The following is a 24891-nucleotide window of genomic DNA, read 5'->3' as shown; positions in this document are numbered from 1 at the left end:
TTATTTTAAAGTTGTCATATTGTGAAGCATATCTTTAGTTTTATAACATTTTTTGACTTTTGGTCCAGAAAAAAAAAAATCTGGATGTGAAGTGACCTCATTTTTTGCTCTTGATTTTTGAGGTTGCTGCCACTCATTTTCTGCAAATTAGAGCGCTATTATTTTATGATTTCAGCGAATCAGCTAATCGCGACTTTGTCAATCTGTGTGTTTCCAGGTCTCTGCCGTGCCGCAGCATGCTCCAGGCGAGACAGTGGAGCCTCAGGACATGAAAGTAGCTGGAGTTCTCTTCGACGCGGCCGACGCCAACGCCATCGAGGAGGTCAACCTAGCTTACGAGAATGTCAAAGAGGTGGATGGCCTGGATGTGTCCAAGGAGGGCATGGAAGCTTGGGAAGCCGCCATGAAGCGATACGACGAGCGCATCGACCGCGTGGAGACCCGAATCACTGCTCGCCTGCGCGACCAGCTGGGCACAGCCAAGAACGCCAACGAGATGTTCCGCATCTTCTCCCGCTTTAACGCGCTCTTCGTGCGCCCGCACATCCGCGGCGCCATCCGCGAGTACCAAACGCAGCTCATTCAGCGTGTGAAGGATGACATTGAGTCACTACACGACAAATTCAAGGTGCAGTACCCGCAGAGCCAGGCGTGTAAGATGAGCCACGTGCGAGACCTGCCTCCCGTGTCGGGATCCATCATCTGGGCCAAGCAGATCGACCGGCAGCTGACGGCTTACATGAAGAGAGTGGAGGATGTTCTCGGCAAGGGCTGGGAAAATCACGTGGAGGGGCTCAAGCTGAAGCAGGATGGAGATAGCTTCAGGGCCAAGCTCAACACTCAAGAGATTTTCGACGACTGGGCGCGCAAGGTACGAAGAAGTTGCTGTTTATAGAGGAAAAAAATGTCACTGAGGTTCATATAAAGCTAGAGGATGTCATCTTGAAACTGCAAGCAAGATTTGAACATTGCCTAACTTTACTTCTCCCTCGCCCTCACCCTCCTTGAAAGCTGCATCGTCGGCAAAAGCTGATAAGAATGTTTCAATGTGTGTGGATTTGATTTTAAAACTTAAACACTTCACCATGAAGCTCAATGAAAAATTCATAAACAGTCAGCAAGATTTTGGTGAGGTAGAGAAGTTTAGAATAAAGGAGAATGCGATGTTATTGGGAAAATTAGCAGCATAACTGTTTTCAAGCCACAGGACTTTAAGCTTGGGGGAAAAAGTCTCATCTTGTGGTCAGAACTTAATGGTAGCTTCTTTCTAAATAGTATGTTCTCTATTTTTTTGTCTCTCATACCAGGTGCAGCAACGTAACCTTGGAGTGTCTGGCCGCATCTTCACCATTGAGAGCACCCGCGCCCGAGGTCGCACAGGAAATATGCTCAAACTCAAAGTCAACTTCCTCCCAGAGATCATCACCCTGTCCAAGGAAGTGCGCAACCTGAAGTGGCTGAGCTTCCGTGTGCCGCTGGCCATTGTCAACAAGGCCCACCAAGCTAACCAGCTTTACCCGTTCGCCATTTCTCTGATCGAAAGCGTGCGCACTTACGAGCGTACTTGTGAGAAAGTGGAGGAGAGGTCCTCCATCTCCCTTCTCGTGGCCGGCCTGAAGAAAGAAGTCCAGGCGCTCATTACCGAGGGTATCACTTTGGTGTGGGAGTCCTACAAGCTAGATCCTTATGTTCAGAGGCTAGCTGAGACGGTCTTCAACTTTCAGGAAAAGGTCAGGGTGGAAAAGATGTCCCCAAAAAGGATTTATGAAAAACCTGACTGATGAATGCTGAGAGTGTTATGTAACGTTTCCAGGTGGATGATCTTTTGCTGATTGAGGAGAAAATCGATCTGGAGGTCCGCTCCCTGGACACATGCATGTTTGATCACAAGACCTTCTCAGAAATTCTCAATCGGGTCCAAAAAGCTGTCGATGACCTCAACTTGCACTCTTACTCCAACTTGCCCATCTGGGTCAACAAGCTCGACATTGAGGTAGGTTTAAGAGCAGATACAAGAGAGGCAAAACCCATTCAAGTACAGGGAGAATATACAAATTAGCTGATAACGGTGCTTTTCTGATTTTTCATTTCCCTCCTCAATTTATTTTGTTTGGTTAGATTGAGCGTATCCTTGGAGTACGTCTGCAGGCCGGACTCAAGGCCTGGACCCAGGTGCTACGCGGCCAAGTGGAGGACAAAGCCGATGTCGACATGGACACAGAGGCTCCTCAAGTGAGCCACAAACCAGGGGGTGAACCCAAGATCAAGGTCAGCATCATAGACGATCTAGTCAATTCTAAAAATAGCTGGCAACACCTTCATTAAAAAAAACCCAAACATTTCCTTTCTTTAGAATGTTATCCATGAGCTCAGGATCACCAACCAGGTCATCTACCTGAATCCGCCCATTGAAGACTGTCGCTACAAGCTCTACCAAGAGATGTTCTCTTGGAAGATGGTCATCCTTTCACTTCCCAGGATCCAGAGCCAGAGATACCAGGTAGGGAACATAATAGTCCATTGCTTTATGACGCAACTGAAGCGAGCCAAGATACCACATTATTTGTTGAATATTTCTTCACCAGGTTGGGGTCCACTATGAGTTATCAGAGGAGGAGAAATTCTACCGCAATGCTCTGACCAGGATGCCGGATGGGCCTGCTGCCTTGGAGGAGGCCTACAATGCAGTGGAAGACATTGTCGGTGAGGTGGAGCAGTATGTCAAGGTACGTATTGCGCAGCCTGATTAACACGCGACGTCCAACAACTTTTAATCACTTTTCCATATTGTGCTTGTCTCCATCCAGGTGTGGCTGCAATACCAGTGCTTGTGGGACATGCAGGCTGAGAACATCTACAACCGTCTGGGTGAGGACCTCACCAAGTGGCAGGCACTTCTCGTCCAGATCCGCAAAGCCCGCGGAACCTTTGACAATGCGGAGACAAGAAAAGAGTTTGGACCGGCGGTCATTGACTATGGAAAAGTAAGGAGCAGTTTTTGTTTACTATTTTCATGAATACGTACAGATCCTATACATTCACCAACTTGCCAAAATATAATATGCTTTAATTGTTTTTGTTTTTTTATTCTTCACAGGTACAGTCTAAGGTGAATTTGAAGTATGACTCGTGGCACAAAGAGGTCCTCAGCAAATTTGGCCAGATGCTCGGTCAGAACATGCAGGACTTCCATTCCCAAATCTCCAAGGTAAACTATGACGCCATCCCTTTTTTTGGAGGTGCATCACAGATTTTATAGGATCGATATAATGTGATTTTAGTCCCGTCAAGACCTGGAACAACATTCCGTGGACACCGCGAGTACGTCCGATGCTGTCAACTTCATCACATATGTCCAGACTCTGAAGCGCAAAATAAAGCAATTTGAGAAGAATGTGGACGTGAGTAGACAGTTTAACACACATTTTTTTCACAACAAGACTGATGAGGGCCGGTTTCAATTGAAATTCTCTTTCTTAGTTGTTCCGTAATGGGCAGCGGTTGTTGGAAAAGCAAAGATTCCAGTTCCCGCCATCGTGGCTCTACATTGATAACATCGAGGGAGAATGGGGCGCCTTCAGTGACATCATGAAGCGCAAGGACACGGCTATCCAGCAGCAAGTGGCTAACCTACAGATGAAGATCGTACAGGAGGACAAAGCCGTAGAAAACCGCACCACTGATCTGCTCAACGACTGGGAGAAGACAAAACCAGTGGCTGTAAGATTACATTGGGCTTTAGGTTTAAATCCAGCTGTTAAACAACAGCAAAAGTAATGCTTTAAAAATGTTCATCAGGGTAACCTACGCCCCGAGGAGGCTCTTCAGTCTCTAACCATCTACGAAGGCAACTTCGGTCGTCTGAAGGTCGAAAGAGAGAAGTGTGCCCGTGCCAAAGAGGCCCTGGAGCTCACTGACACCGGCCTGCTAAGTGGCAGTGAGGAGAGGGTTCAGGTAAGACTAAACAACTGCCAAAAATCTCCATAACCACCTCCATTTCTATTAGCCGTGACCAATTAAATTGTTCTTTCCAATTTGTAGGTTGCACTGGAGGAGTTGCATGACCTGAAGGAGGTGTGGTCTGAGCTTTCCAAAGTGTGGGAGCAGATTGACCAGATGAAGGAGCAGCCCTGGGTGTCTGTTCAACCTCGCAAGGTAACAAATAATTCTGAAGTAGAAAGCCCTGTTATATTTATTCTTCAAATGTTCTGGTTCTCACATATCCCTTTTTTGTGTCTTTATAGCTTCGTCAAAATCTAGATGCTCTACTGAACCAGCTGAAGAACTTCCAAGCAAGGCTAAGACAGTATGCTTCCTACGAGTACGTCCAGAGGCTGCTTAAGGGATATCTGAAGGTCATGGCGGCTCTTTTACCCTCAATATACAGTTATTAGAAAACGGCTCAGTTAAATTGTCAGCCTTATTTTGTTGTTTTTAACAGGTGAACATGTTGGTGATTGAGCTGAAGTCGGAAGCACTGAAGGACCGCCACTGGAAGCAGCTGATGAAGCGTCTGCACGTGAACTGGGTGCTGTCGGAACTGACCCTGGGTCAGATCTGGGATGTGGATCTGCAGAAGAATGAAATGGTGGTGAAAGACGTGCTCCTGGTTGCCCAGGGAGAAATGGCTCTGGAAGAGTTTCTCAAACAGGTGGGCTCGCAACAGGCAGTGGTTAATTTCATTTTAGGTTTGTGGTGTTTTTGTTTGCTAATAAGTCTTGGCTGGTCTGCAGATCCGCGAGGTGTGGAACTCCTACGAGCTGGATTTGGTGAATTACCAGAATAAGTGTCGACTGATCAGAGGATGGGATGACCTGTTTAACAAAGTCAAAGAGCACATCAACAGTGTGTCTGCAATGAAGTTGTCGCCGTATTACAAGGTAAGCAAAATATACGGTAGATTTAATGTATTCGTTGCCTGCAAAATTGCATTCATAATGTGTTTGTCATTTTTTTCTTAGGTTTTTGAGGAAGATGCTCTGAGTTGGGAGGACAAACTGAATCGCATTATGGCTCTGTTTGACGTCTGGATCGATGTTCAGCGTCGATGGGTTTACCTGGAGGGCATTTTTACGGGCAGTGCCGACATCAAACATCTGCTACCCGTAGAAACTCAGAGATTCCAGAGGTTAACGAAGAACTCCCTTAATTTCCTACTAGCAGTCAACAGCTGCAATGTAACCTGACTCCAAATTATTTATTTTATAGTATCAGCACTGAGTTCTTGGCTCTGATGAAGAAAGTGACCAAGTCTCCGCTGGTGATGGATGTGCTGAACATACAAGGGGTGCAGCGATCCCTGGAGAGGCTGGCTGACCTTCTGGGAAAAATCCAGAAGGCCCTGGGAGAATACTTGGAGAGGGAAAGATCCTCATTTCCAAGGTAAACTCAATTGAAGAAGAAGAATGAAAAAAAAACCCATTAAGCATATTATATTTGATGGCCACATTAAGGTTGACTTAATGTGGCCGTTCAGGATATTTTCACACTCTTTTATGGAGATGGTGGCGTTTCCATCTATCATAAATGGTATGAAGGGGTGGCAGAGGTAATTTTATCACTGGTATTCAGTACATGCATTTCAGCACACCGCCCACGCATGCGCCAGACCAACAAAGTCTTAAAACATGCACTTGCACGAACGTAACCAGAGGATATTCTTAATTGCATATGCTGAGGGAAAAATAGGAGCAGTCTCAAGCCTGGGAATAAACAACCCCAACAGGCTACGTGAAGTTAAACAGTTGTTGCAGTTCCATTTAGATCCTTGAGATGTCGTAAGCACTCTCTCAAACTGTTGTCACCTGTGAACAAAAATCAAGAAGAAGCAATCTGTGGAGTCAGAATGCTAATGCTAAAACCAACATTAAGAACAAAGCATTGTGCTTCGCTTGTGTGTGCCTTCATCAAAGAAAGACGACTCCATTTGTAAAATGAGTTCAGCCGGTTGTCCAGTGGCTTTGCTTTGGCACAGTGATAGGAAAACAGCCGGGCGATTGGGAAATCTGATTCAACAGTACGAGATCAGTCTCGGCACTGATATTTCTTCTCCCTTTCAGTCAGTTACTGAGACCAAATAACCTTGCTTGCACTGCAATCGTTGATGCTAGCTGCGGTGCAACATATTGCATTTAGGCAATAGCCTAAGCTTGAAATACTTCAGTGGTGAGGTGACCAAAACGCCAAAATCGTAAATTATATGAATTTAAGATCACATAGAATTGTGTACTGAGCATAAGAATGCTAATAAGGGTTTGGCGATAGCCAGTTCACTTCCCATAACTGATGCCATGTAGTCCTTCTTTAAATAGCAATGTAGTTAAGACTGAATCAGCAGCACCTCTACTGGTTGCAGTGAAGTACTGCATCTGATTTTGCGACAGATTTCACTGTCACAAACCAGAAGGTGTAATTTACATAACTGGCCCTCAAATTCCCCCACCTATGGTCGAGAACCGAGGCTCCTAAATCTGTCATTGTCGAGGAACTGCAACAATCCTGTATCATATCACTTGCCCAAGCGCCAGTCATTTTCAGTCTGTTCGCAGAGGGTCAGAGTCTCCAGCTGTACCACAAAAGTAGCTCCATTTATTGCTCATTTAGTTTTGTGAAAATAGTCGCTTGAGGGCTCCGAAAATTTGCTGAATATAACGTTGGAGGTGCTGAGTAAATTAGTAGCTGCTTCCTCTCGGTTGACATAGTCATGTAGGCTGTACTGTTAGCTTTAATTGTTTCAAACAAATCATCTCTTTGAAACTGCTACTTCCAGATTCTACTTTGTGGGAGATGAGGACCTGCTGGAAATCATTGGCAACAGCAAGAATGTGGCCAAACTGCAGAAGCACTTTAAAAAGATGTTCGCCGGCGTCTCCAGCATCTTGCTCAATGACGACAACACCGAGGTGTTGGGCATATCATCTCGAGAGGGCGAGGAAGTCGTCTACAAGACGCCCGTCTCCATCACAAAACACCCGAAGATAAACGAGTGGCTGACGTTGGTAGAGAAGGAGATGAGGGTGACTCTGGCTAAGCTGCTGGCAGAGTCTGTAACCGAGGTCACGGGCTTCAACCAGGGCACCGCTGTCGACCTGAACCAGTACATCAACTGGATCGATCGTTATCAGGTTGGATTCATGCTGTTCACGTCTCTTGTTTTGAGTAGCTGTTCAAAGACTCAGGCTTTCTGAGGATCCTTAAGTCTTAAAAAATGTTAACATGTGATGAGTAGGATTTTTATGATTGTAAGTAGCTTAAAATTTCAAAATCGTTTATAAAACAAAACAGTGATGTGGTCTTAGTCGGGACTCTGAAGAGCAGGTACACGTCATTAACTTTTGAATGATTGATTGGTGATCTGACGATCGCAGACTTATTTTCACCTCTTCGTCTTTGCTCTTCGCAGGCCCAGCTGGTGGTGCTGTCCACCCAAATCGCCTGGTCCGAGAACATCGAGTCTGCCTTGACGACCGTCTCCGGCGGTGGGGACATGAGCCCCATTCAGGGGGTGCTGTCAAACGTGGAGGCCACGCTCAACGTGCTAGCTGACACCGTGTTGATGGAGCAACCTCCGCTTCGCAGGAGGAAACTAGAACACTTGGTCAGGGAAAAAAAAAAAAAACATCTTCAAGTGTTTATTATCACAGTGGAAGCTTTTGGTTTTCCTGAATTACTTCAATTACAATGAAAGAAACCATTTTTATTATATATAAAATGGTTATAATATACCGGTATACAAAATAGTGCTTTTCTGCTCTGAAAAAGATGAAACAAAAAACCTTTTTGAGGTTGCTGGAACGATTATTTTAATGGAGTTCACTGTGCAAATTCAACTCATAAGTCTCGGTACCACTGTGTTAAGATTATCGTCTAACATCATTTTTTTTTTCCCCCTTGTCCTCCAATCAGATCACAGAGCTGGTGCACCAACGTGATGTGACCAGGACTTTGATCAAGAACAAAATAGACAACCCCAAATCCTTCGAGTGGCTCAGTCAAATGCGCTTCTACTTCGACCCCAAGCAGACAGATGTGCTGCAGCAGCTATCCATCCAGATGGCTAACGCCAAGTTCAACTACGGCTTTGAATACTTGGGCGTCCAGGATAAGCTCGTCCAGACGCCGCTAACCGACCGCTGCTACCTGACCATGACTCAAGCTTTGGAGGCTCGCCTTGGAGGGTCACCGTTTGGTTAGTTTGTTTTTTTTGATTGCAGCTAAGTATTTGTTAAAAACCAAGATTCAACTAATCCCAATTTTTTTGTTCTACAAGGTCCCGCTGGCACAGGGAAGACTGAGTCTGTGAAAGCTTTGGGTCACCAGCTTGGTCGCTTTGTCTTGGTCTTCAATTGTGATGAGACTTTTGACTTCCAGGTACACCACGTGTTTTTTTTTTTTTTCTGATTGTTAGACACGCTATCCATCAAAGAATTTTCAGTCAGATATTTGAATACCAAAATATTAGCTAGCTGAAACCCCGAATACAACTAAAGTGTACTTGAAAAATATACAGTTATCGAAAAAATGTAATCCTCTGTAACATGCACAGTTTGAAAATTGAATTTAGTGATTCTTTGTGTACCATTTGACAGTGCCTGCACACACCTGGTGGTACCACTGTTATAAATCACCCTTTTATAGATATATATATTTTTTTTAATTGTGTAGATGCATAATCTGTACCTATTTGTTTTCTCTCCTTCCCTTTAGGCCATGGGTCGTATCTTTGTGGGACTGTGTCAGGTTGGAGCTTGGGGCTGTTTCGACGAGTTCAATCGTCTGGAGGAGAGAATGCTGTCTGCCGTCTCCCAGCAAGTCCAGTACATCCAAGTGGCCTTGAGGGAACACAGCAACCCCAACAGAGACAGAAGTATGTAAACATCCAAAATCAATAACAAAGAGTGAGGGGGGGACATCTTCAGTGTGGTCCACTATAAAGTATATCTCTTGTCATCCCTTCAGGTGTGCCTGTCACCACAGAGCTTCTGAACAAGCAGGTGAAGGTGAGCCCGGACATGGCCATCTTCATCACCATGAATCCTGGCTACGCAGGCCGATCCAACCTGCCCGACAATTTGAAGAAGCTCTTCCGCAGCTTGGCCATGACCAAGCCGGACCGCCAGCTCATTGCCCAGGTCATGCTCTACTCTCAAGGCTTCCGCACAGCCGAGATCCTCGCCAAGAAGATCGTACCCTTCTTCAAGTGAGAAAAAGTACTCTGAAATTGCTTTTCGGAGACCTTGGTTATTGATATTCTCTTCCTTTTCAGGCTGTGTGACGAGCAGTTGTCATCCCAGAGTCACTACGATTTTGGCCTCCGAGCTCTCAAGAGCGTGCTCATAAGCGCTGGTAACGTGAAGCGCGAACGCATCCAGAAGATCAAAAGGGAGAAGCTTGAACGCGGGGAGGTCGTTGATGAGAATGAGATTGCAGAGAACCTCCCTGAGCAAGAGGTGAGGTGGTTGATTTAAACATTTTTTTTAAAATATTGTGTATGTCGAATATGAGTTAAGCAGTAAAATCCACCTGTATTTGTCGCCCCGTGCGATTGCTAAAAGTGGGTGGATTTTGTTGCTTAACTCATATTCCACAAACGCGATATGAATCAGAATGCAATGTTTTGACTCATGAAGGCGCATAGAACATTGTATAAAAAATGTTGGGGTTGACTTCCCCTGCAAATTAATTAAAGCCTGTTTATTTTCACTGCATAATGTATGAACCCAGTGCTGATTTCATTCTGCCATTTGCCTTTGTTGTTGTTGTAGATTCTGATTCAGAGTGTGTGTGAGACCATGGTGCCCAAGCTGGTGGCCGAGGACATTCCTCTTCTGTTCAGCCTGCTGTCTGACGTCTTCCCTGGCGTGCAGTACATGCGTGGCGAGATGACTGCACTGAGGGAAGAGCTGAAGAAGGTCTGCAAAGAGATGTACCTCACTTATGGTGACGGTGACGACGTTGGCAGCATGTGGGTAGAGAAGGTGAGCGCAAAGAATGCCACACTTCATCCCTAACGACCCTTTGACAATTTGTAAAGGAGAAACAGTCGGCAGGAGATTTATTCACAATGTGTATTTCAAATTATTGAAAGCCACTGTAAAGGTATGAAGAGTTTGAAAATTAACACTATGGTTGAATATGAGGCGATAATAAACGTGTGAATGATTCAATTAAATGTATTGCATTGTATTTTACTGTAATTTATTAAAAAAAGAATTAAGGCCCTGGATTATGCAAAGTTTAAACGTTTATTTCAGGGATTCTTTTGCACACCCTTGGAAGGAGTCTGTCTACCACCACGCCTTATGAATCACTTCACTAGCACGGCACCAATACAGACTGAAAACAGAAAAATACCATGGGCTGTAACATTGCCACATTAACGTATATCAGGCGCTCTAGTTCCTATGTTGTCTTATGAAAATGTGTCATTCAAACATCTTTGTAGGTGCTGCAACTGTACCAGATCACACAAATCAACCACGGTCTCATGATGGTGGGACCATCAGGGAGTGGAAAGACCATGGCGTGGAGGGTGCTCCTCAAAGCCCTGGAGAGGCTGGAGGGTGTTGAGGGGGTGGCTCACATCATTGACCCCAAAGCCATCAGCAAGGACCACCTGTATGGAACCCTGGACCCCAACACGCGCGAATGGACCGACGGCTTGTTCACGCATATCCTCAGGAAGTGAGTGTTTGCTCATGATAAAATGTTTGGGGACGTTGTCATGGACTAATTTATCATTTTAATTGAGCATTTCCACACTATAAGGCGCACCTAAAGGCATTCAGTTTTCTCCAAAGCCGACGGCTTATAATCCGATAAGCATTAGAAATGGAAGTACGTGGGAGGTCATGATGAAGAGGTCTGAGTGGCTTTGAACGTCTTTCTTTGAAATCCAGGATCATTGACAACGTGAGAGGTGAATTGCAGAAGCGCCAATGGATCATCTTTGACGGAGACGTCGATCCCGAGTGGGTTGAAAATCTCAACTCTGTCTTGGACGACAATAAGCTGCTCACGCTGCCCAATGGAGAGCGTCTCAGCTTGCCGCCAAATGTAACAGCACCTTCTCTTGTCTCATTTCTCTTCTCCTGTGAAATCTGATATTAATACTTCTCCATTTTTCTCAAGGTGCGTGTTATGTTTGAGGTCCAGGACTTAAAGTACGCCACCCTGGCCACAGTCTCCCGCTGTGGTATGGTGTGGTTCAGTGAGGATGTGCTCAGCACGGACATGATCTTCAACAACTTCCTCGCGCGCTTTCGCAGCATCCCACTGGATGAGGGAGAGGATGAGGCTCAGCGAAATAGAAAGGGCACGGAGGACGAAGAGGAGACTGCTTCGCCAATGTTGCAGGTAATGCCGTGTGAAATGAGAGTGATACACAATGTGATAAGACCTCTTGACTGATACCCCCGTAACCTGTGACATGCTAGATCCAGCGCGATGCCGCCACCATCCTGCAGCCATACTTTACTTCCACCGGCCTGGTCATTAAGGCCTTGGAATACGCCTCCAAGATGGAGCACATCATGGACTTCACCCGCCTGCGCTGCTTAGGTTCTCTATGTTCCATGCTACACCAGGCTTGTCGCAACGTGGCACTCTACAACAACAACCACCCCGACTTCCCAATGCCCATTGATCAACTTGAGAGATACATGCAGGTAACCCATCAATTTGAACATTTGTGAATGTGGATGAGGGTGTTACAATATAGCACACTTAAGACTGAATTTACACTGCATGGTTTCAAGACAATCCTAGATCCCATGCTCTCAAGTGGCATATTTTGATATTTGCTGCAGCAGAATCAGGCCTCTTCCAAATGGGGATAAAAGCACAATTTAATCATAGTGATTACAAATCCCAGCAATGAGCCATCGATGTCATCAAAATACGCTATGGTGATGTGCAATTTGGGTTTGGTCATTTTTTTGTTCCGTCATTCTTCTTAGCTTATGCTACATGCCTTCCAGTCGAATGCTGTCATGTTGCGGCACAATGTGGTACAACACCGAAAGTATGCATACTTTAAAACCCTTAGTTGCTCGCCTAAAAATCACCTATAGAGCGGGTTGAATGATGAGCTACAAGATAGCGGGGGTTCATTGTAATTCGGACTTTGGTTCTTGGACGATCAGTGTAAATGCAGCTTTTACAACCATTTAAAGTCGACTCAATGTTTGTTAATGTTTATCTCCAGAGGTATCTGATCTACGCCGTTCTGTGGTCGTTCTCCGGCGATGGACGGCTCAAGATGAGAGCTGAGCTTGGGGAATATATACGTCGCATTACCACTGTGCCCCTACCCACCGCTCCCAACATTCCCATCATTGACTATGAGGTAAAGACTCAAGAAACTCCATACATATCTCCCTCTGACATGGAAAAATCCTTTTTCAGTGTTTCTCACATTTTTTTTTTTTTTCTGTTCAGGTTAGTATCACAGGCGAGTGGCAGTCTTGGCAGGGTAAGGTGCCCCAGATCGAGGTAGAAACCCACAAGGTGGCCTCGCCGGATGTAGTGGTTCCCACCTTGGATACCGTTCGCCATGAGGCTTTGCTCTACACCTGGCTGCTTGTTCACGCATATCCTCAGGAAGTGAGTGTTTGCTCATGATAAAATGTTTGGGGACGTTGTCATGGACTAATTTATCATTTTAATTGAGCATTTCCACACTATAAGGCGCACCTAAAGGCATTCAGTTTTCTCCAAAGCCGACGGCTTATAATCCGATAAGCATTAGAAATGGAAGTACGTGGGAGGTCATGATGAAGAGGTCTGAGTGGCTTTGAACGTCTTTCTTTGAAATCCAGGATCATTGACAACGTGAGAGGTGAATTGCAGAAGCGCCAATGGATCATCTTTGACGGAGACGTCGATCCCGAGTGGGTTGAAAATCTCAACTCTGTCTTGGACGACAATAAGCTGCTCACGCTGCCCAATGGAGAGCGTCTCAGCTTGCCGCCAAATGTAACAGCACCTTCTCTTGTCTCATTTCTCTTCTCCTGTGAAATCTGATATTAATACTTCTCCATTTTTCTCAAGGTGCGTGTTATGTTTGAGGTCCAGGACTTAAAGTACGCCACCCTGGCCACAGTCTCCCGCTGTGGTATGGTGTGGTTCAGTGAGGATGTGCTCAGCACGGACATGATCTTCAACAACTTCCTCGCGCGCTTTCGCAGCATCCCACTGGATGAGGGAGAGGATGAGGCTCAGCGAAATAGAAAGGGCACGGAGGACGAAGAGGAGACTGCTTCGCCAATGTTGCAGGTAATGCCGTGTGAAATGAGAGTGATACACAATGTGATAAGACCTCTTGACTGATACCCCCGTAACCTGTGACATGCTAGATCCAGCGCGATGCCGCCACCATCCTGCAGCCATACTTTACTTCCACCGGCCTGGTCATTAAGGCCTTGGAATACGCCTCCAAGATGGAGCACATCATGGACTTCACCCGCCTGCGCTGCTTAGGTTCTCTATGTTCCATGCTACACCAGGCTTGTCGCAACGTGGCACTCTACAACAACAACCACCCCGACTTCCCAATGCCCATTGATCAACTTGAGAGATACATGCAGGTAACCCATCAATTTGAACATTTGTGAATGTGGATGAGGGTGTTACAATATAGCACACTTAAGACTGAATTTACACTGCATGGTTTCAAGACAATCCTAGATCCCATGCTCTCAAGTGGCATATTTTGATATTTGCTGCAGCAGAATCAGGCCTCTTCCAAATGGGGATAAAAGCACAATTTAATCATAGTGATTACAAATCCCAGCAATGAGCCATCGATGTCATCAAAATACGCTATGGTGATGTGCAATTTGGGTTTGGTCATTTTTTTGTTCCGTCATTCTTCTTAGCTTATGCTACATGCCTTCCAGTCGAATGCCGTCATGTTGCGGCACAATGTGGTACAACACCGAAAGTATGCATACTTTAAAACCCTTAGTTGCTCGCCTAAAAATCACCTATAGAGCGGGTTGAATGATGAGCTACAAGATAGCGGGGGTTCATTGTAATTCGGACTTTGGTTCTTGGACGATCAGTGTAAATGCAGCTTTTACAACCATTTAAAGTCGACTCAATGTTTGTTAATGTTTATCTCCAGAGGTATCTGATCTACGCCGTTCTGTGGTCGTTCTCCGGCGATGGACGGCTCAAGATGAGAGCTGAGCTTGGGGAATATATACGTCGCATTACCACTGTGCCCCTACCCACCGCTCCCAACATTCCCATCATTGACTATGAGGTAAAGACTCAAGAAACTCCATACATATCTCCCTCTGACATGGAAAAATCCTTTTTCAGTGTTTCTCACATTTTTCTTTTCTGTTCAGGTTAGTATCACAGGCGAGTGGCAGTCTTGGCAGGGTAAGGTGCCCCAGATCGAGGTAGAAACCCACAAGGTGGCCTCACCGGATGTAGTGGTTCCCACCTTGGATACCGTTCGCCATGAGGCTTTGCTCTACACCTGGCTGGCTGAACATAAGCCACTGGTGCTGTGTGGACCCCCTGGCTCTGGAAAGACAATGACACTGTTCAGCGCCCTCAGAGCCTTGCCTGATATGGAGGTGAGTTACAATACTAATACAGTGAACACCTGCATGTTTACCGTTCAAACGTCGTTCATTCAAACATTCTTTTATTCATTTCGCCAGGTTGTTGGTCTGAACTTCTCCAGTGCCACCACCCCAGAACTGCTGCTGAAGACCTTTGACCACTACTGTGAGTACCGTCGTACTCCAAACGGTGTGGTCCTTGCGCCCGTGCAGCTCGGCAAGTGGTTGGTGTTATTCTGTGATGAGATCAATCTTCCCGACATGGATAAGTACGGCACACAGAGAGTTATCTCCTTCCTCAGACAGGTACAAAATGCTGTTTACAAACGAGGCGACACGGCGGCAGGTTTTGTTGTCTGTCACTATTAAAAGTCCTTGTGTCATGTTTATTTGAATAGATGGTGGAACATGGTGGGTTCTACCGAACCTCAGACCAGACTTGGGTCAAACTCGAGAGGATCCAATTCGTGGGTGCTTGTAATCCTCCCACTGATCCAGGCAGAAAGCCCCTCACACACAGGTAGGACTCATGAGTCACTTTGTATTACAGTGGCGCCTTGATTTACTAGTGGGTCCTGACCAACATTGATTTTTATCTATCTATTGATCGCTCGATTGATTGATTGACAAATTCAGAGTAAGATGTGTGTATATGTCAAATGTATTTATTATTATTTATTGATTTATGCATGATGCTCTTTAACATCAAATCATCATTTTTCTAACTCCATATTTTCTTTGCCTTGAAGTGACGATATCCATTACTTCCTGCCCGTACCTACTGAACAGATTTACTGTTTTGTGTGAAAGTAAGATTATATTGGCATTTAATCACAATACTCAGATAATTGTTTTGGAAAGGCCTAATATCAGATGATTGAATTGGTCGGGCCCAACTTACAGAAGTCCCAAATCATAATTTTTGGAGGAGTTTTGAACCGTGGCTTGATATATACAATACAATGCAATTTGTCCTGCGTGTCCTTTATCAAGGTTCCTGCGTCACGTTCCTGTGGTGTACGTCGATTACCCTGGCCCAGCCTCTCTCACTCAGATCTATGGCACTTTCAACCGTGCCATGTTGCGTCTCATCCCCTCTCTACGAACCTATGCTGAACCTCTTACTGCTGCCATGGTTGAGTTCTACACCATGTCTCAGGTAAGCTAGAAACGAATGGAGACCTAATTAACCAGAAACAGACTTTCCCTCATACCAAAGTTACTGTGAATTGCTTACCTTGATAAATGTATCCGCTTTCAGGAACGTTTCACCCAGGACACCCAACCACACTATATCTACTCTCCCAGAGAGATGACTCGCTGGGTGAGGGGTATCTTTGAGGCCCTGCGACCACTTGAGACCCTTCCAGTCGAGGGACTTATCCGCATATGGGCTCATGAGGCCCTCCGCCTCTTCCAGGATAGGTTAGCAGAAGCTGATGTTCTCTTAAATTTCACATTGATGTTTTCCACATGTCCTCTCCTTTAGTCATTTTTGGACCTTTCTCATGTTACAACTGTGGTTTGATCATAACGCGCATTTGTTTCTAGGCTGGTCGGTGATGAAGAGAGAAGGTGGACAGATGAAAATATTGACATAGTTGCTCTCAAACACTTCCCCAACATCGACAAAGAGAAGGCTCTCAACAGACCCATCCTCTACAGCAACTGGCTATCAAAGGTAAACTAGCACATTTGCCCTCCGGCTTGTACATGCAACAATAACCAACATGTCGAAAATAATTCTGTCTCTTGTTTGAATGTAGGACTATATCCCAGTGGAGCAGGAGGAGCTGAGGGACTATGTGAAGGCCCGTCTTAAGGTCTTCTACGAGGAGGAGTTGGACGTCCCACTCGTACTCTTCAATGAGGTGTTGGACCATGTTCTGAGAATTGATCGGTGAGGAAGCACCACCCTCTAAGTACAATGTAGATTTTATTGGACATTTATTGAAAGAGGAAATCCGAAATGTAAATGTCCTCTTCCAGAATCTTCCGCCAGCCACAAGGTCATCTCCTGTTGATTGGTGTGAGCGGAGCAGGGAAAACGACTCTGTCTCGCTTTGTTGCCTGGATGAACGGACTAAGCGTTTACCAAATCAAGGTTGGTACAACACAATTTCCAAGTTTTGCTGCACCCATCTTGGTATAATTGTATTCATATGAACAATTTTTGTGGTTATTCAGGTACACAGGAAATACACCGGGGAGGACTTCGATGAGGATCTGCGTACTGTGCTGCGTCGCTCCGGTTGCAAGAATGAAAAGATCGCCTTTATCATGGATGAGTCCAATGTGCTGGATTCTGGCTTCCTTGAGAGAATGAACACCCTGCTGGCCAACGGAGAGGTAACTTCGCTCATCACATTGCACCACTGCCGATTTTCTGCAAATGTTCTATTTATGTTTCCCTAACGTGATGAAATCCACAGGTTCCTGGTTTGTTCGAAGGCGATGAGTATGCCACTCTGATGACTCAGTGTAAGGAAGGCGCACAGAAGGAAGGGCTGATGCTGGACACCCACGAGGAGCTGTATAAGTGGTTTACCAGCCAGGTTATAAGGAATCTCCATGTTGTTTTCACCATGAACCCCTCATCAGAGGGCCTGAAGGACAGAGCTGCCACATCTCCAGCCCTCTTCAACAGGTCAGCGGATTCAAAATGTGCAGAACTACATTTGGGACACTTGGTTGTTAAATGACAACTATTTGCTCAAGGTGTGTGCTGAACTGGTTTGGAGACTGGTCCACTGAGGCTCTGTATCAGGTGGGCAAGGAGTTCACCAGCAAAATGGATCTGGAGAAGCCCAACTACAAGGTGCCAGACTACATGCCCACCGTCTATGACAAACTCCCCCAGCCGCCGTCTCACAGGGAGGCTATCGTCAATGGCTGCGTGTTTGTACACCAGACGCTTCACCAGGTAAAGATGTCCTGAATTTATTGAGATCATCAAAATTGACTTTCGAGGTTCTTAACAATACCCAACCCTGCTTTTAATATTTTTAGGACGCATGCGCTCCACTTAAATGCATTCCTGAATGCGTTACTCGATTTATATTACAGCACCCCCTACTCTCCCACCGACAAGGGGGTGTAACTTGGTGATGACTCAAGGGAAAGAAGTGGTCGCCCCCTACTCTCCCACCGACAAGGGGGTGTAACTTGATGACTCAAGGGAAAGAAGTGGTCAGCTAGTTTGCTGAACTAACGTGACTGAAAAAGTTATAAAGCATGTAAATAGAAGTTAACACTTGTTCATAGGCTAACAACCGTCTGGCCAAGCGAGGTGGTCACACCATGGCCATCACTCCTCGCCACTACTTGGACTTCATCAACCAGTATGCCAACTTATTCAACGAGAAGCGCAGCGAGCTGGAGGAACAGCAGATGCACCTCAATGTCGGTCTCCGCAAGATCAAGGAAACGGTCGATCAGGTACAAAGTCTGCCACGTTTGACTGTTTGGTTGGCAATTGCTTCTGGCTTCACGGTGGTAATTGCTTCTCCTCCTTTGAAGGTGGAAGAGCTTCGTCGCGACCTCCGGATCAAGAGCCAGGAGCTGGAGGCAAAGAATGACGCCGCCAATGACAAGCTGAAGAAAATGATTAAAGACCAGCAGGAGGCTGAGAAGAAAAAGGTCAAATGAAACATTTTACTTGTTTCTCTTTAAAAGAGCATCAATTTCAATCTCCTTATTGAAAGCACAACCCCTTAGACTGCGACTCTTTCGATTCCAGGTGATGAGCCAGGAGATCCAGGAAGCTGTGTACAAGCAACAGGAGGTGATCAAGGACAAACAACTGAGCGTCAAACAGGACTTGGACCAGGTGGAGCCAGCTGTCATTGAGGCTCAGAATGGTATGTGTGCTTCACCTCCTCGTTGGGCTTTACGCTTTGCATTGTAGGTTTTGGAGTTTCTCAAAAAATTTTCAGCTCAATTTTGAAGGTAGGTCCTTTTCCTAAAGTTTAAATTTCATGTACAGGCACTGTTCTGACATGAGGTTTTGAGACTACAAAAGCATGCGCAGTTGCATAAGAATATGGCATCATGCGGCACAAGAATGTCTGCTCACTTCACACTTTACGTACTGTTTTTGTTGTCTGTTATTTTTCTTTTCATATTCATGGCTGAGTGTTTATAATGTAGATAGTTACTGTTATTTTGAATTTACTATTGTGTTAATGATCAACTAAGGTACGTTCAAATGCATAGGAAAAAAATTGTATAATTTCCCACGGTACACATGATCTGTCATGACACCACGGTGGTTGGAAATGACTGCTCTGATAATTCTCCCCGCTTTGTCATGACCCTTTGCTTTGACATCATCGACGCTGACTGTTCATATGATCTTGCTAGCCGTTAAGTCCATTAAGAAGCAGCACCTGGTGGAGGTGCGTTCCATGGCCAACCCACCTGCGGCAGTCAAGCTGGCCCTGGAGTCCATCTGCTTGCTCTTGGGCGAGAGCACCACCGACTGGAAGCAGATCCGCTCCATCATCATGAAGGAGAACTTCATACCCACTATTGTTAACTTCTCTGCCGATGAGATCAGGTGAAATGAGCTGTAATGTGGAACTGTTGACTAAAGAGTGTTATTTCTCTCCCTTTTTTTCCCTTGTCCTTTCTCCCACTCCCCACCCCCTTCCCAAAATGGTGCTTATGCATCAACTCTTTTGAACACACCTGTCATCTGACTAGCGGTGAGCTCAATTAAACGGCAACATCTAGTAGAAGTGCGGGCTATGACCAATCCCCCGGCTGCAGTCAAACTGGCCCTGGAGTCTATCTGCCTTTTGCTTGGCGAGGAGACCAGTGACTGGAAAAAAATCAGACAAGTTATTATCAGGGACAATTTCATCAGCAGCATAGTCAACTTTTCCTCTGAGGAGCTGAGGTACTGACCGGTGTCCCCGCTTCTGTCTGCTCGCTGTCAGATGGACGCACAAATCAGTGAATCAGCACGCCAATCAAGTGACACCTTTTTGTGTGGAAAAAAAAAAGATGATATAATGGATGAAAAACTGAGATGACTTACTTTGGTATTCTGATGACGGTTATCATGCGCACACTCATCCTCCCTTTAAAAATATTCCCTAAAATCATGTTAAATTTGCCCTGTGATTCACATGTGCCATATATCCCCAAATAGTGGCCTCTGCTCTTAGTGTATCAAACTTTACCCACAATTAAGCGTTTGAATACGTATAAGCACTTTTTGCAGTTGATTAAATAAACACAGCTGGCCGTTATTTGTGGAAATACTGTACCTCGCTTATTCTAATTAAAGGAGACTTTTGTCTAAAATCAGCCGCTTTTCATGTAGTGACTCCATCCGTGAAAAGATGAAGAAGAACTACATGTCCAACCCGAGCTACAATTACGACCAAGTCAATAGGGCCTCGCTGGCATGTGGACCTATGGTGAAATGGGCAATTGCTCAGGTAACATATGAACAATTGAAGGCCAATTGGGGAAGGCAAAAACAATTTTACTGATGGCTCTCGTCTTGTCTTTAGCTCAACTATGCTGACATGCTGAAACGAGTGGAGCCTCTGCGTAACGAGCTTCAGAAACTTGAGGATGACGCCACGGACAACAAGACGAAGGCAGAAGAGGTGGAGCAGATGATCAGGGACCTTGAGTCTAGCATCGCTCGCTACAAGGAGGAGTACGCCGTCCTCATCTCAGAAGCCCAGGCCATCAAGGCTGACCTGGCTGCAGTCGAGGCCAAGGTTGCCAACCTTCTAAATCTTTATCGGCATCCTTTCCTGTCTGCCCATTTGGGTTTCTTGAAATATAAACATTTTTAATCCCAACAGGTAAACCGCAGCACAGCCCTCCTGAAGAGTCTGTCAGCAGAGAGGGAGCGCTGGGAGAAGACCAGTGAGACATTCAAGAACCAGATGTCAACCATTGCTGGAGATTGTCTGCTCTCTGCGGCCTTCATCACGTACGCCGGTTACTTTGAGCAACAGATGAGGCAGAATCTGTTTACAACTTGGTCTCATCACCTGCAGCAAGCAAATATACAGGTATGGTGTTTATAATACAGTACTCCCAAAAATGTGCAGACATTTTAGGACAAACCTCAAATACATTATGATCTTCTTTGAGGACAGCAGTTGTGCAAACACATGAAATACTGAAACATTGATCAGTTGGACTTTATTCAGCTCTTTTGAGATTGTCAAATTCACTCCACCTCTTTTTTTCCATGACCTTTCTTTCTCAGTTCCGTACCGACATTGCCAGGACGGAGTACCTCTCCAACGCAGACGAGAGGCTACGCTGGCAAGCCAACTCTCTTCCAGCGGATGACCTCTGTACAGAGAATGCCATCATGCTCAAGAGATTCAACAGGTCGGTATCCATGAGTCTCGCCTCGTTTTATAACATGAATGAGCAAAGTGTACCTCGTTCTTTAATCCAGTTTACCAAGCTATTACAGTGTCAAAAGTCCTGTAATATTTTTTGCGTTTAGGTTTTTTTTTCCTTTAACTGGTAATTTATAGTAGCTTTAGTCAGACGTGTCATTAGCTATTGTTAATTGATATTTATTCCAACTACATAACAGAATTGGGGGTTTTTGTTTGTTCGTTTTTTTACCTCATTTATAAATTTCTGTTTTGAAAAATCAAATGTCCTTAAAGCTCAAAAGTTTGCCGCTGCTTCATAACCGCAAAGGTTTTAACTCATCGTTGCTTCCTCAAGGTACCCGTTGATCATCGACCCATCTGGCCAAGCCACCGAGTTCATTATGAATGAGTACAAAGATCGCAAGATCACCCGCACCAGCTTCTTGGATGACGCCTTCAGGAAGAACCTGGAGAGCGCCCTCCGTTTTGGAAACCCACTGCTGGTTCAGGTATGACCGCAGAGAGAGTGACTGATGTTGTAGTCGTTCATTTGTCCGACTTCTTTGAAGATAGTGTGGGTTCAGTTTCCCCTCAGTGACATCCACATGAGAGTGTGAATAGTTGCCTGTGTCTATGTAGCCTGTGTTGGACTGGCAGCCAGTCCCGCTTTGCTTGCTGGCATAGGGTCCAGCTCCTTGCGACCCTGAAGAGGTGAACACTGCTACCAATATGATTTTTGTCTTCAAAAGTGTCATTGAAAAAACAATTAATTTATATTTTCACTGCCCTCATCATCAGAGCTTGATTATTTTATGAAACAATTTTTATTTGTATTATTATGGCGCAAACATAGTATCTAAAACAACTGGAGGACTAGTAAGATTTTATAGCTACTAGTTTGTAAATTACTTTCTTTCTTTCTTTTTTTTTTTTTTTTTTTTAAGGACGTCGAGAGTTATGACCCCATCCTGAACCCAGTGTTGAACAGAGAGGTCCGCCGAACCGGAGGCCGCGTCCTCATCACTTTGGGAGATCAGGATATCGATCTGTCACCTTCGTTTGTCATCTTCCTCTCCACGCGAGACCCTACGGTGAGGAGCTAACCATTGATACTCCATATTGCAGAGGTTTCTGTGAATGACCCTGCCCAGCTGCGTCAGATTTTGAAATCAAACGTGGTCCTTGAGCACCAAGTTTGTCCATTCCTCGTCTATCATCAACTTCCCCACTCTAACTGGTGGCTTATCTGAACACAGGTTGAGTTCCCACCAGACTTGTGTTCTCGTGTGACATTCGTCAACTTCACGGTGACGCGCAGTAGCCTGCAGAGCCAGTGTCTCAACGAGGTGCTGAAAGCAGAGAGACCCGACGTGGACGAGAAACGCTCAGATCTCCTCAAACTTCAGGGTGCGAGAAACAACCACGAAATGATGACATTAAAACACAAGCAGGGATGTTGAAACAGATACTAAACCACATCTGTCACTGGTATTTAGGTGAATTCCAGCTGCGCTTGCGACAGCTGGAGAAATCCTTACTGCAGGCCCTCAACGAAGTAAAGGGGCGAATCCTCGACGATGACACCATCATCACCACGCTGGAGAACCTAAAGAAGGAAGCTGCAGAGGTGACCAGGAAGGTGGAGGAGACGGACATCATCATGGCCGAGGTGGAGGCTGTGTCGCAGCAGTACCTGTCCCTGTCATCCGCTTGCAGCAGCATCTACTTCACCATGGAGGCACTCAACCAGGTCTGAACATAGACACACATACATAGATAGCCATTTAAAGGCATTCTCGGGACATTTTGTGTCAATTGTCTTTTCAAATTCTCAACCCATTTTGACTGTATGAGAATGAATACACTTTAGTTTGAATTTGTCAGAGAATATTAATAATAAAAAAATCTGCATCGCTGAATTATTATTATCGTTGTTGTACCGTTAAAATATATATCTCCCCCCACCCCAGATGCACTTCCTGTACCAGTATTCTCTTCACTTTTTCCTGGACACCTACCACACTGTACTGTATGAGAACACCAACCTCAAGAGCATCAATGACCACATGCAAAGACTCGCCGTGATCACAAAGGACCTCTTCCAGGTATGACATGGAGACATTTCACATTTGGACAGGAATAAAACATTTTTTTTTTACATGGACTAATGTTTTGTTTCTTGGTAGGTGGCATTCAACAGGGTTGCCAGAGGAATGCTGCATCAAGACCACATCACGTTCGCTATGCTGCTGGCTAAGATCAGCCTCAAGGGAATGACCAAGTCAGTAGTAGTAGTAATATATAATAAAATCTATATGGGGGGCGGGGGGGGCAGGCTGGAATTCATGAAGGGATTTCAATTTATTTCAGTGTTGAATGTGGATTTGAAATATCTGTAAAGCTTGGTCACAGAATGATTTAAACTTGTAAGGCAAAGTACCACTGGTAAATCTAACTGATCCTAATCTTTCTTCTTCTTTTTAGCGAGCCCTCATACGATGCCGAATTCCAGCACTTCCTCCGTGGTAAGGAGATTGTGCTTACTGGCACATCCCTGCCCAAGGTGAAGGGTCTGACCACTGAGCAAAGTGAGGCCATGGTCCGCCTCGGCCGCCTGCCTGCGTTTAAGGACTTGGTGACTAAAATTCAGTCAGATGAGGTAAGGAGTCTGAAACGCTTCTGGGGTGGTATCTGTCATGTTTTTTTTTTTTTTGTTTTGTTTTTTAAAGCTTCTCTTCGCTATGAGGTGTTGAAGGAATAGTCTGTTTTGTCACCTCAGCAAATCTTCATGTGGCTGGAGAGTAACACCCCGGAGCTAGCTGTTCCTTACCTGTGGTCTGAGGAGAAGCAGTCCAGTAAATATTTCAACTCATGCCACCATTGAAATGAGTTGCTCTGCACTCACTCACTCATCTGTCTCTCCTCCTCAGCACCCATCGGCCAAGCGGTGCACCAGCTGCTGTTGATCCAGACATTCCGTCCGGACCGTCTTCTGGCCATGTCGCACATCTTTGTTGCCAAAGTGCTGGGAGAGGCCTTCATGAGCATCATCGAGCAGCCCATCGATCTGGCCAACATTGTGGATAGTGAGGTACTGATGATTTCCAAGCAAAAGACTCTGTTATTGTCGGCCGTCTTGATTTTTACGTCTCACCTCGTGTGTTCAGGTGAAGCCCAGTACACCGGTGCTCATGTGTTCTGTCCCGGGTTATGATGCGAGCGGTCTCGTCCGAGATTTGGCTGCCGAGCAGAACAAACAAATCACTTCTATCTCCATCGGTAAGAACAACACACATTTATGGTCTTTCTGAAATAAAAAGCCCATTTTTTTAAGAGCCTGGCTCACTCATGCAAATGAGCCAGGCCTTATTTTGTCCCATATTAGGGCTTGGCTTATGGTGAGAACTTTCTTTTCCATGGTTTGAACAGGCAAGCAAGTGCCTTCTACTTGCAGTAGCAAAACCACGCGAATTTTGGCCCCCACTTGAAAGTGGCTCTGGATTTTCACTTTGCCAAGCCACTCAGTGTAATGTTGGAAAATAACAGATTTCTTAGTTGTTTCATTTCACACTTGATGGTTGGATGGGCACTCGGAAAACACAACTATTTTGTATCGAAGCAATTAATAAGTCTATGTGTCCCCTTTTAAAGAATGTTCGCTGATCGCATCTTTCCATCACACACAGGTTCGGCTGAGGGCTTCAATAAGGCCGACTTCTCCCCCCCCACCCCCCTCCCCGCAGGTTCCAGTGAATCTGCTTCGTGCTGGTCGTATCTTTGTATTTGAGCCCCCTCCTGGTGTAAAGGCCAACATGTTGCGCACCTTCAGCAGCATCCCCGTTGCTCGCATGTGCAAGGTACAAAGCGCACACAAGAAGACTTCCTTTATTTCAACGCACAACTCCACATTTTTCTAACGATCTGATCCCCCCCCTCCCTTATTCTTTTTTTTT

The 24891-nt window shown here is 45.4% G+C and overlaps 1 protein-coding gene across 1 annotated transcript in view; it reads left to right on the top strand.

The window, feature by feature from the left end:
• Positions 1–24891, top strand: part of dync1h1 (dynein, cytoplasmic 1, heavy chain 1) — a 33730-nt gene that overhangs the window by 3793 nt on the left and 5046 nt on the right. Inside the window, 61 exon segments of the mRNA XM_019888219.1 lie at positions 218–871; positions 1308–1730; positions 1814–1993; positions 2119–2268; positions 2354–2500; positions 2586–2726; positions 2808–2984; positions 3098–3208; positions 3282–3401; positions 3481–3720; positions 3799–3954; positions 4042–4155; positions 4245–4355; positions 4442–4651; positions 4734–4880; positions 4962–5128; positions 5209–5382; positions 6770–7124; positions 7403–7597; positions 7906–8188; positions 8270–8370; positions 8707–8866; positions 8959–9199; positions 9266–9449; positions 9765–9977; positions 10445–10683; positions 10899–11055; positions 11131–11355; positions 11436–11666; positions 12206–12346; positions 14355–14588; positions 14676–14882; positions 14975–15096; positions 15570–15735; positions 15838–16001; positions 16128–16257; positions 16343–16476; positions 16566–16680; positions 16764–16925; positions 17009–17223; positions 17295–17499; positions 17841–18014; positions 18096–18215; positions 18316–18436; positions 18939–19134; positions 19906–20023; positions 20099–20314; positions 20402–20614; positions 20815–20942; positions 21294–21447; positions 21883–22029; positions 22195–22345; positions 22435–22688; positions 22909–23043; positions 23125–23219; positions 23423–23597; positions 23718–23793; positions 23869–24029; positions 24106–24217; positions 24625–24662; positions 24664–24795. Coding sequence (XP_019743778.1) covers positions 218–871; positions 1308–1730; positions 1814–1993; positions 2119–2268; positions 2354–2500; positions 2586–2726; positions 2808–2984; positions 3098–3208; positions 3282–3401; positions 3481–3720; positions 3799–3954; positions 4042–4155; positions 4245–4355; positions 4442–4651; positions 4734–4880; positions 4962–5128; positions 5209–5382; positions 6770–7124; positions 7403–7597; positions 7906–8188; positions 8270–8370; positions 8707–8866; positions 8959–9199; positions 9266–9449; positions 9765–9977; positions 10445–10683; positions 10899–11055; positions 11131–11355; positions 11436–11666; positions 12206–12346; positions 14355–14588; positions 14676–14882; positions 14975–15096; positions 15570–15735; positions 15838–16001; positions 16128–16257; positions 16343–16476; positions 16566–16680; positions 16764–16925; positions 17009–17223; positions 17295–17499; positions 17841–18014; positions 18096–18215; positions 18316–18436; positions 18939–19134; positions 19906–20023; positions 20099–20314; positions 20402–20614; positions 20815–20942; positions 21294–21447; positions 21883–22029; positions 22195–22345; positions 22435–22688; positions 22909–23043; positions 23125–23219; positions 23423–23597; positions 23718–23793; positions 23869–24029; positions 24106–24217; positions 24625–24662; positions 24664–24795 — 10917 coding nt within the window.

Source organism: Hippocampus comes, unplaced genomic scaffold, assembly GCF_001891065.2.
Source record: "Hippocampus comes isolate QL1 unplaced genomic scaffold, H_comes_QL1_v1.1 scaffold112, whole genome shotgun sequence".
In the NCBI taxonomy this organism is placed as follows: Eukaryota; Metazoa; Chordata; class Actinopteri; order Syngnathiformes; family Syngnathidae; genus Hippocampus; species Hippocampus comes.
The sequence above is the reverse complement of the archived record's forward strand: the minus strand, read 5'-3'. Positions and strand labels throughout refer to the sequence as shown.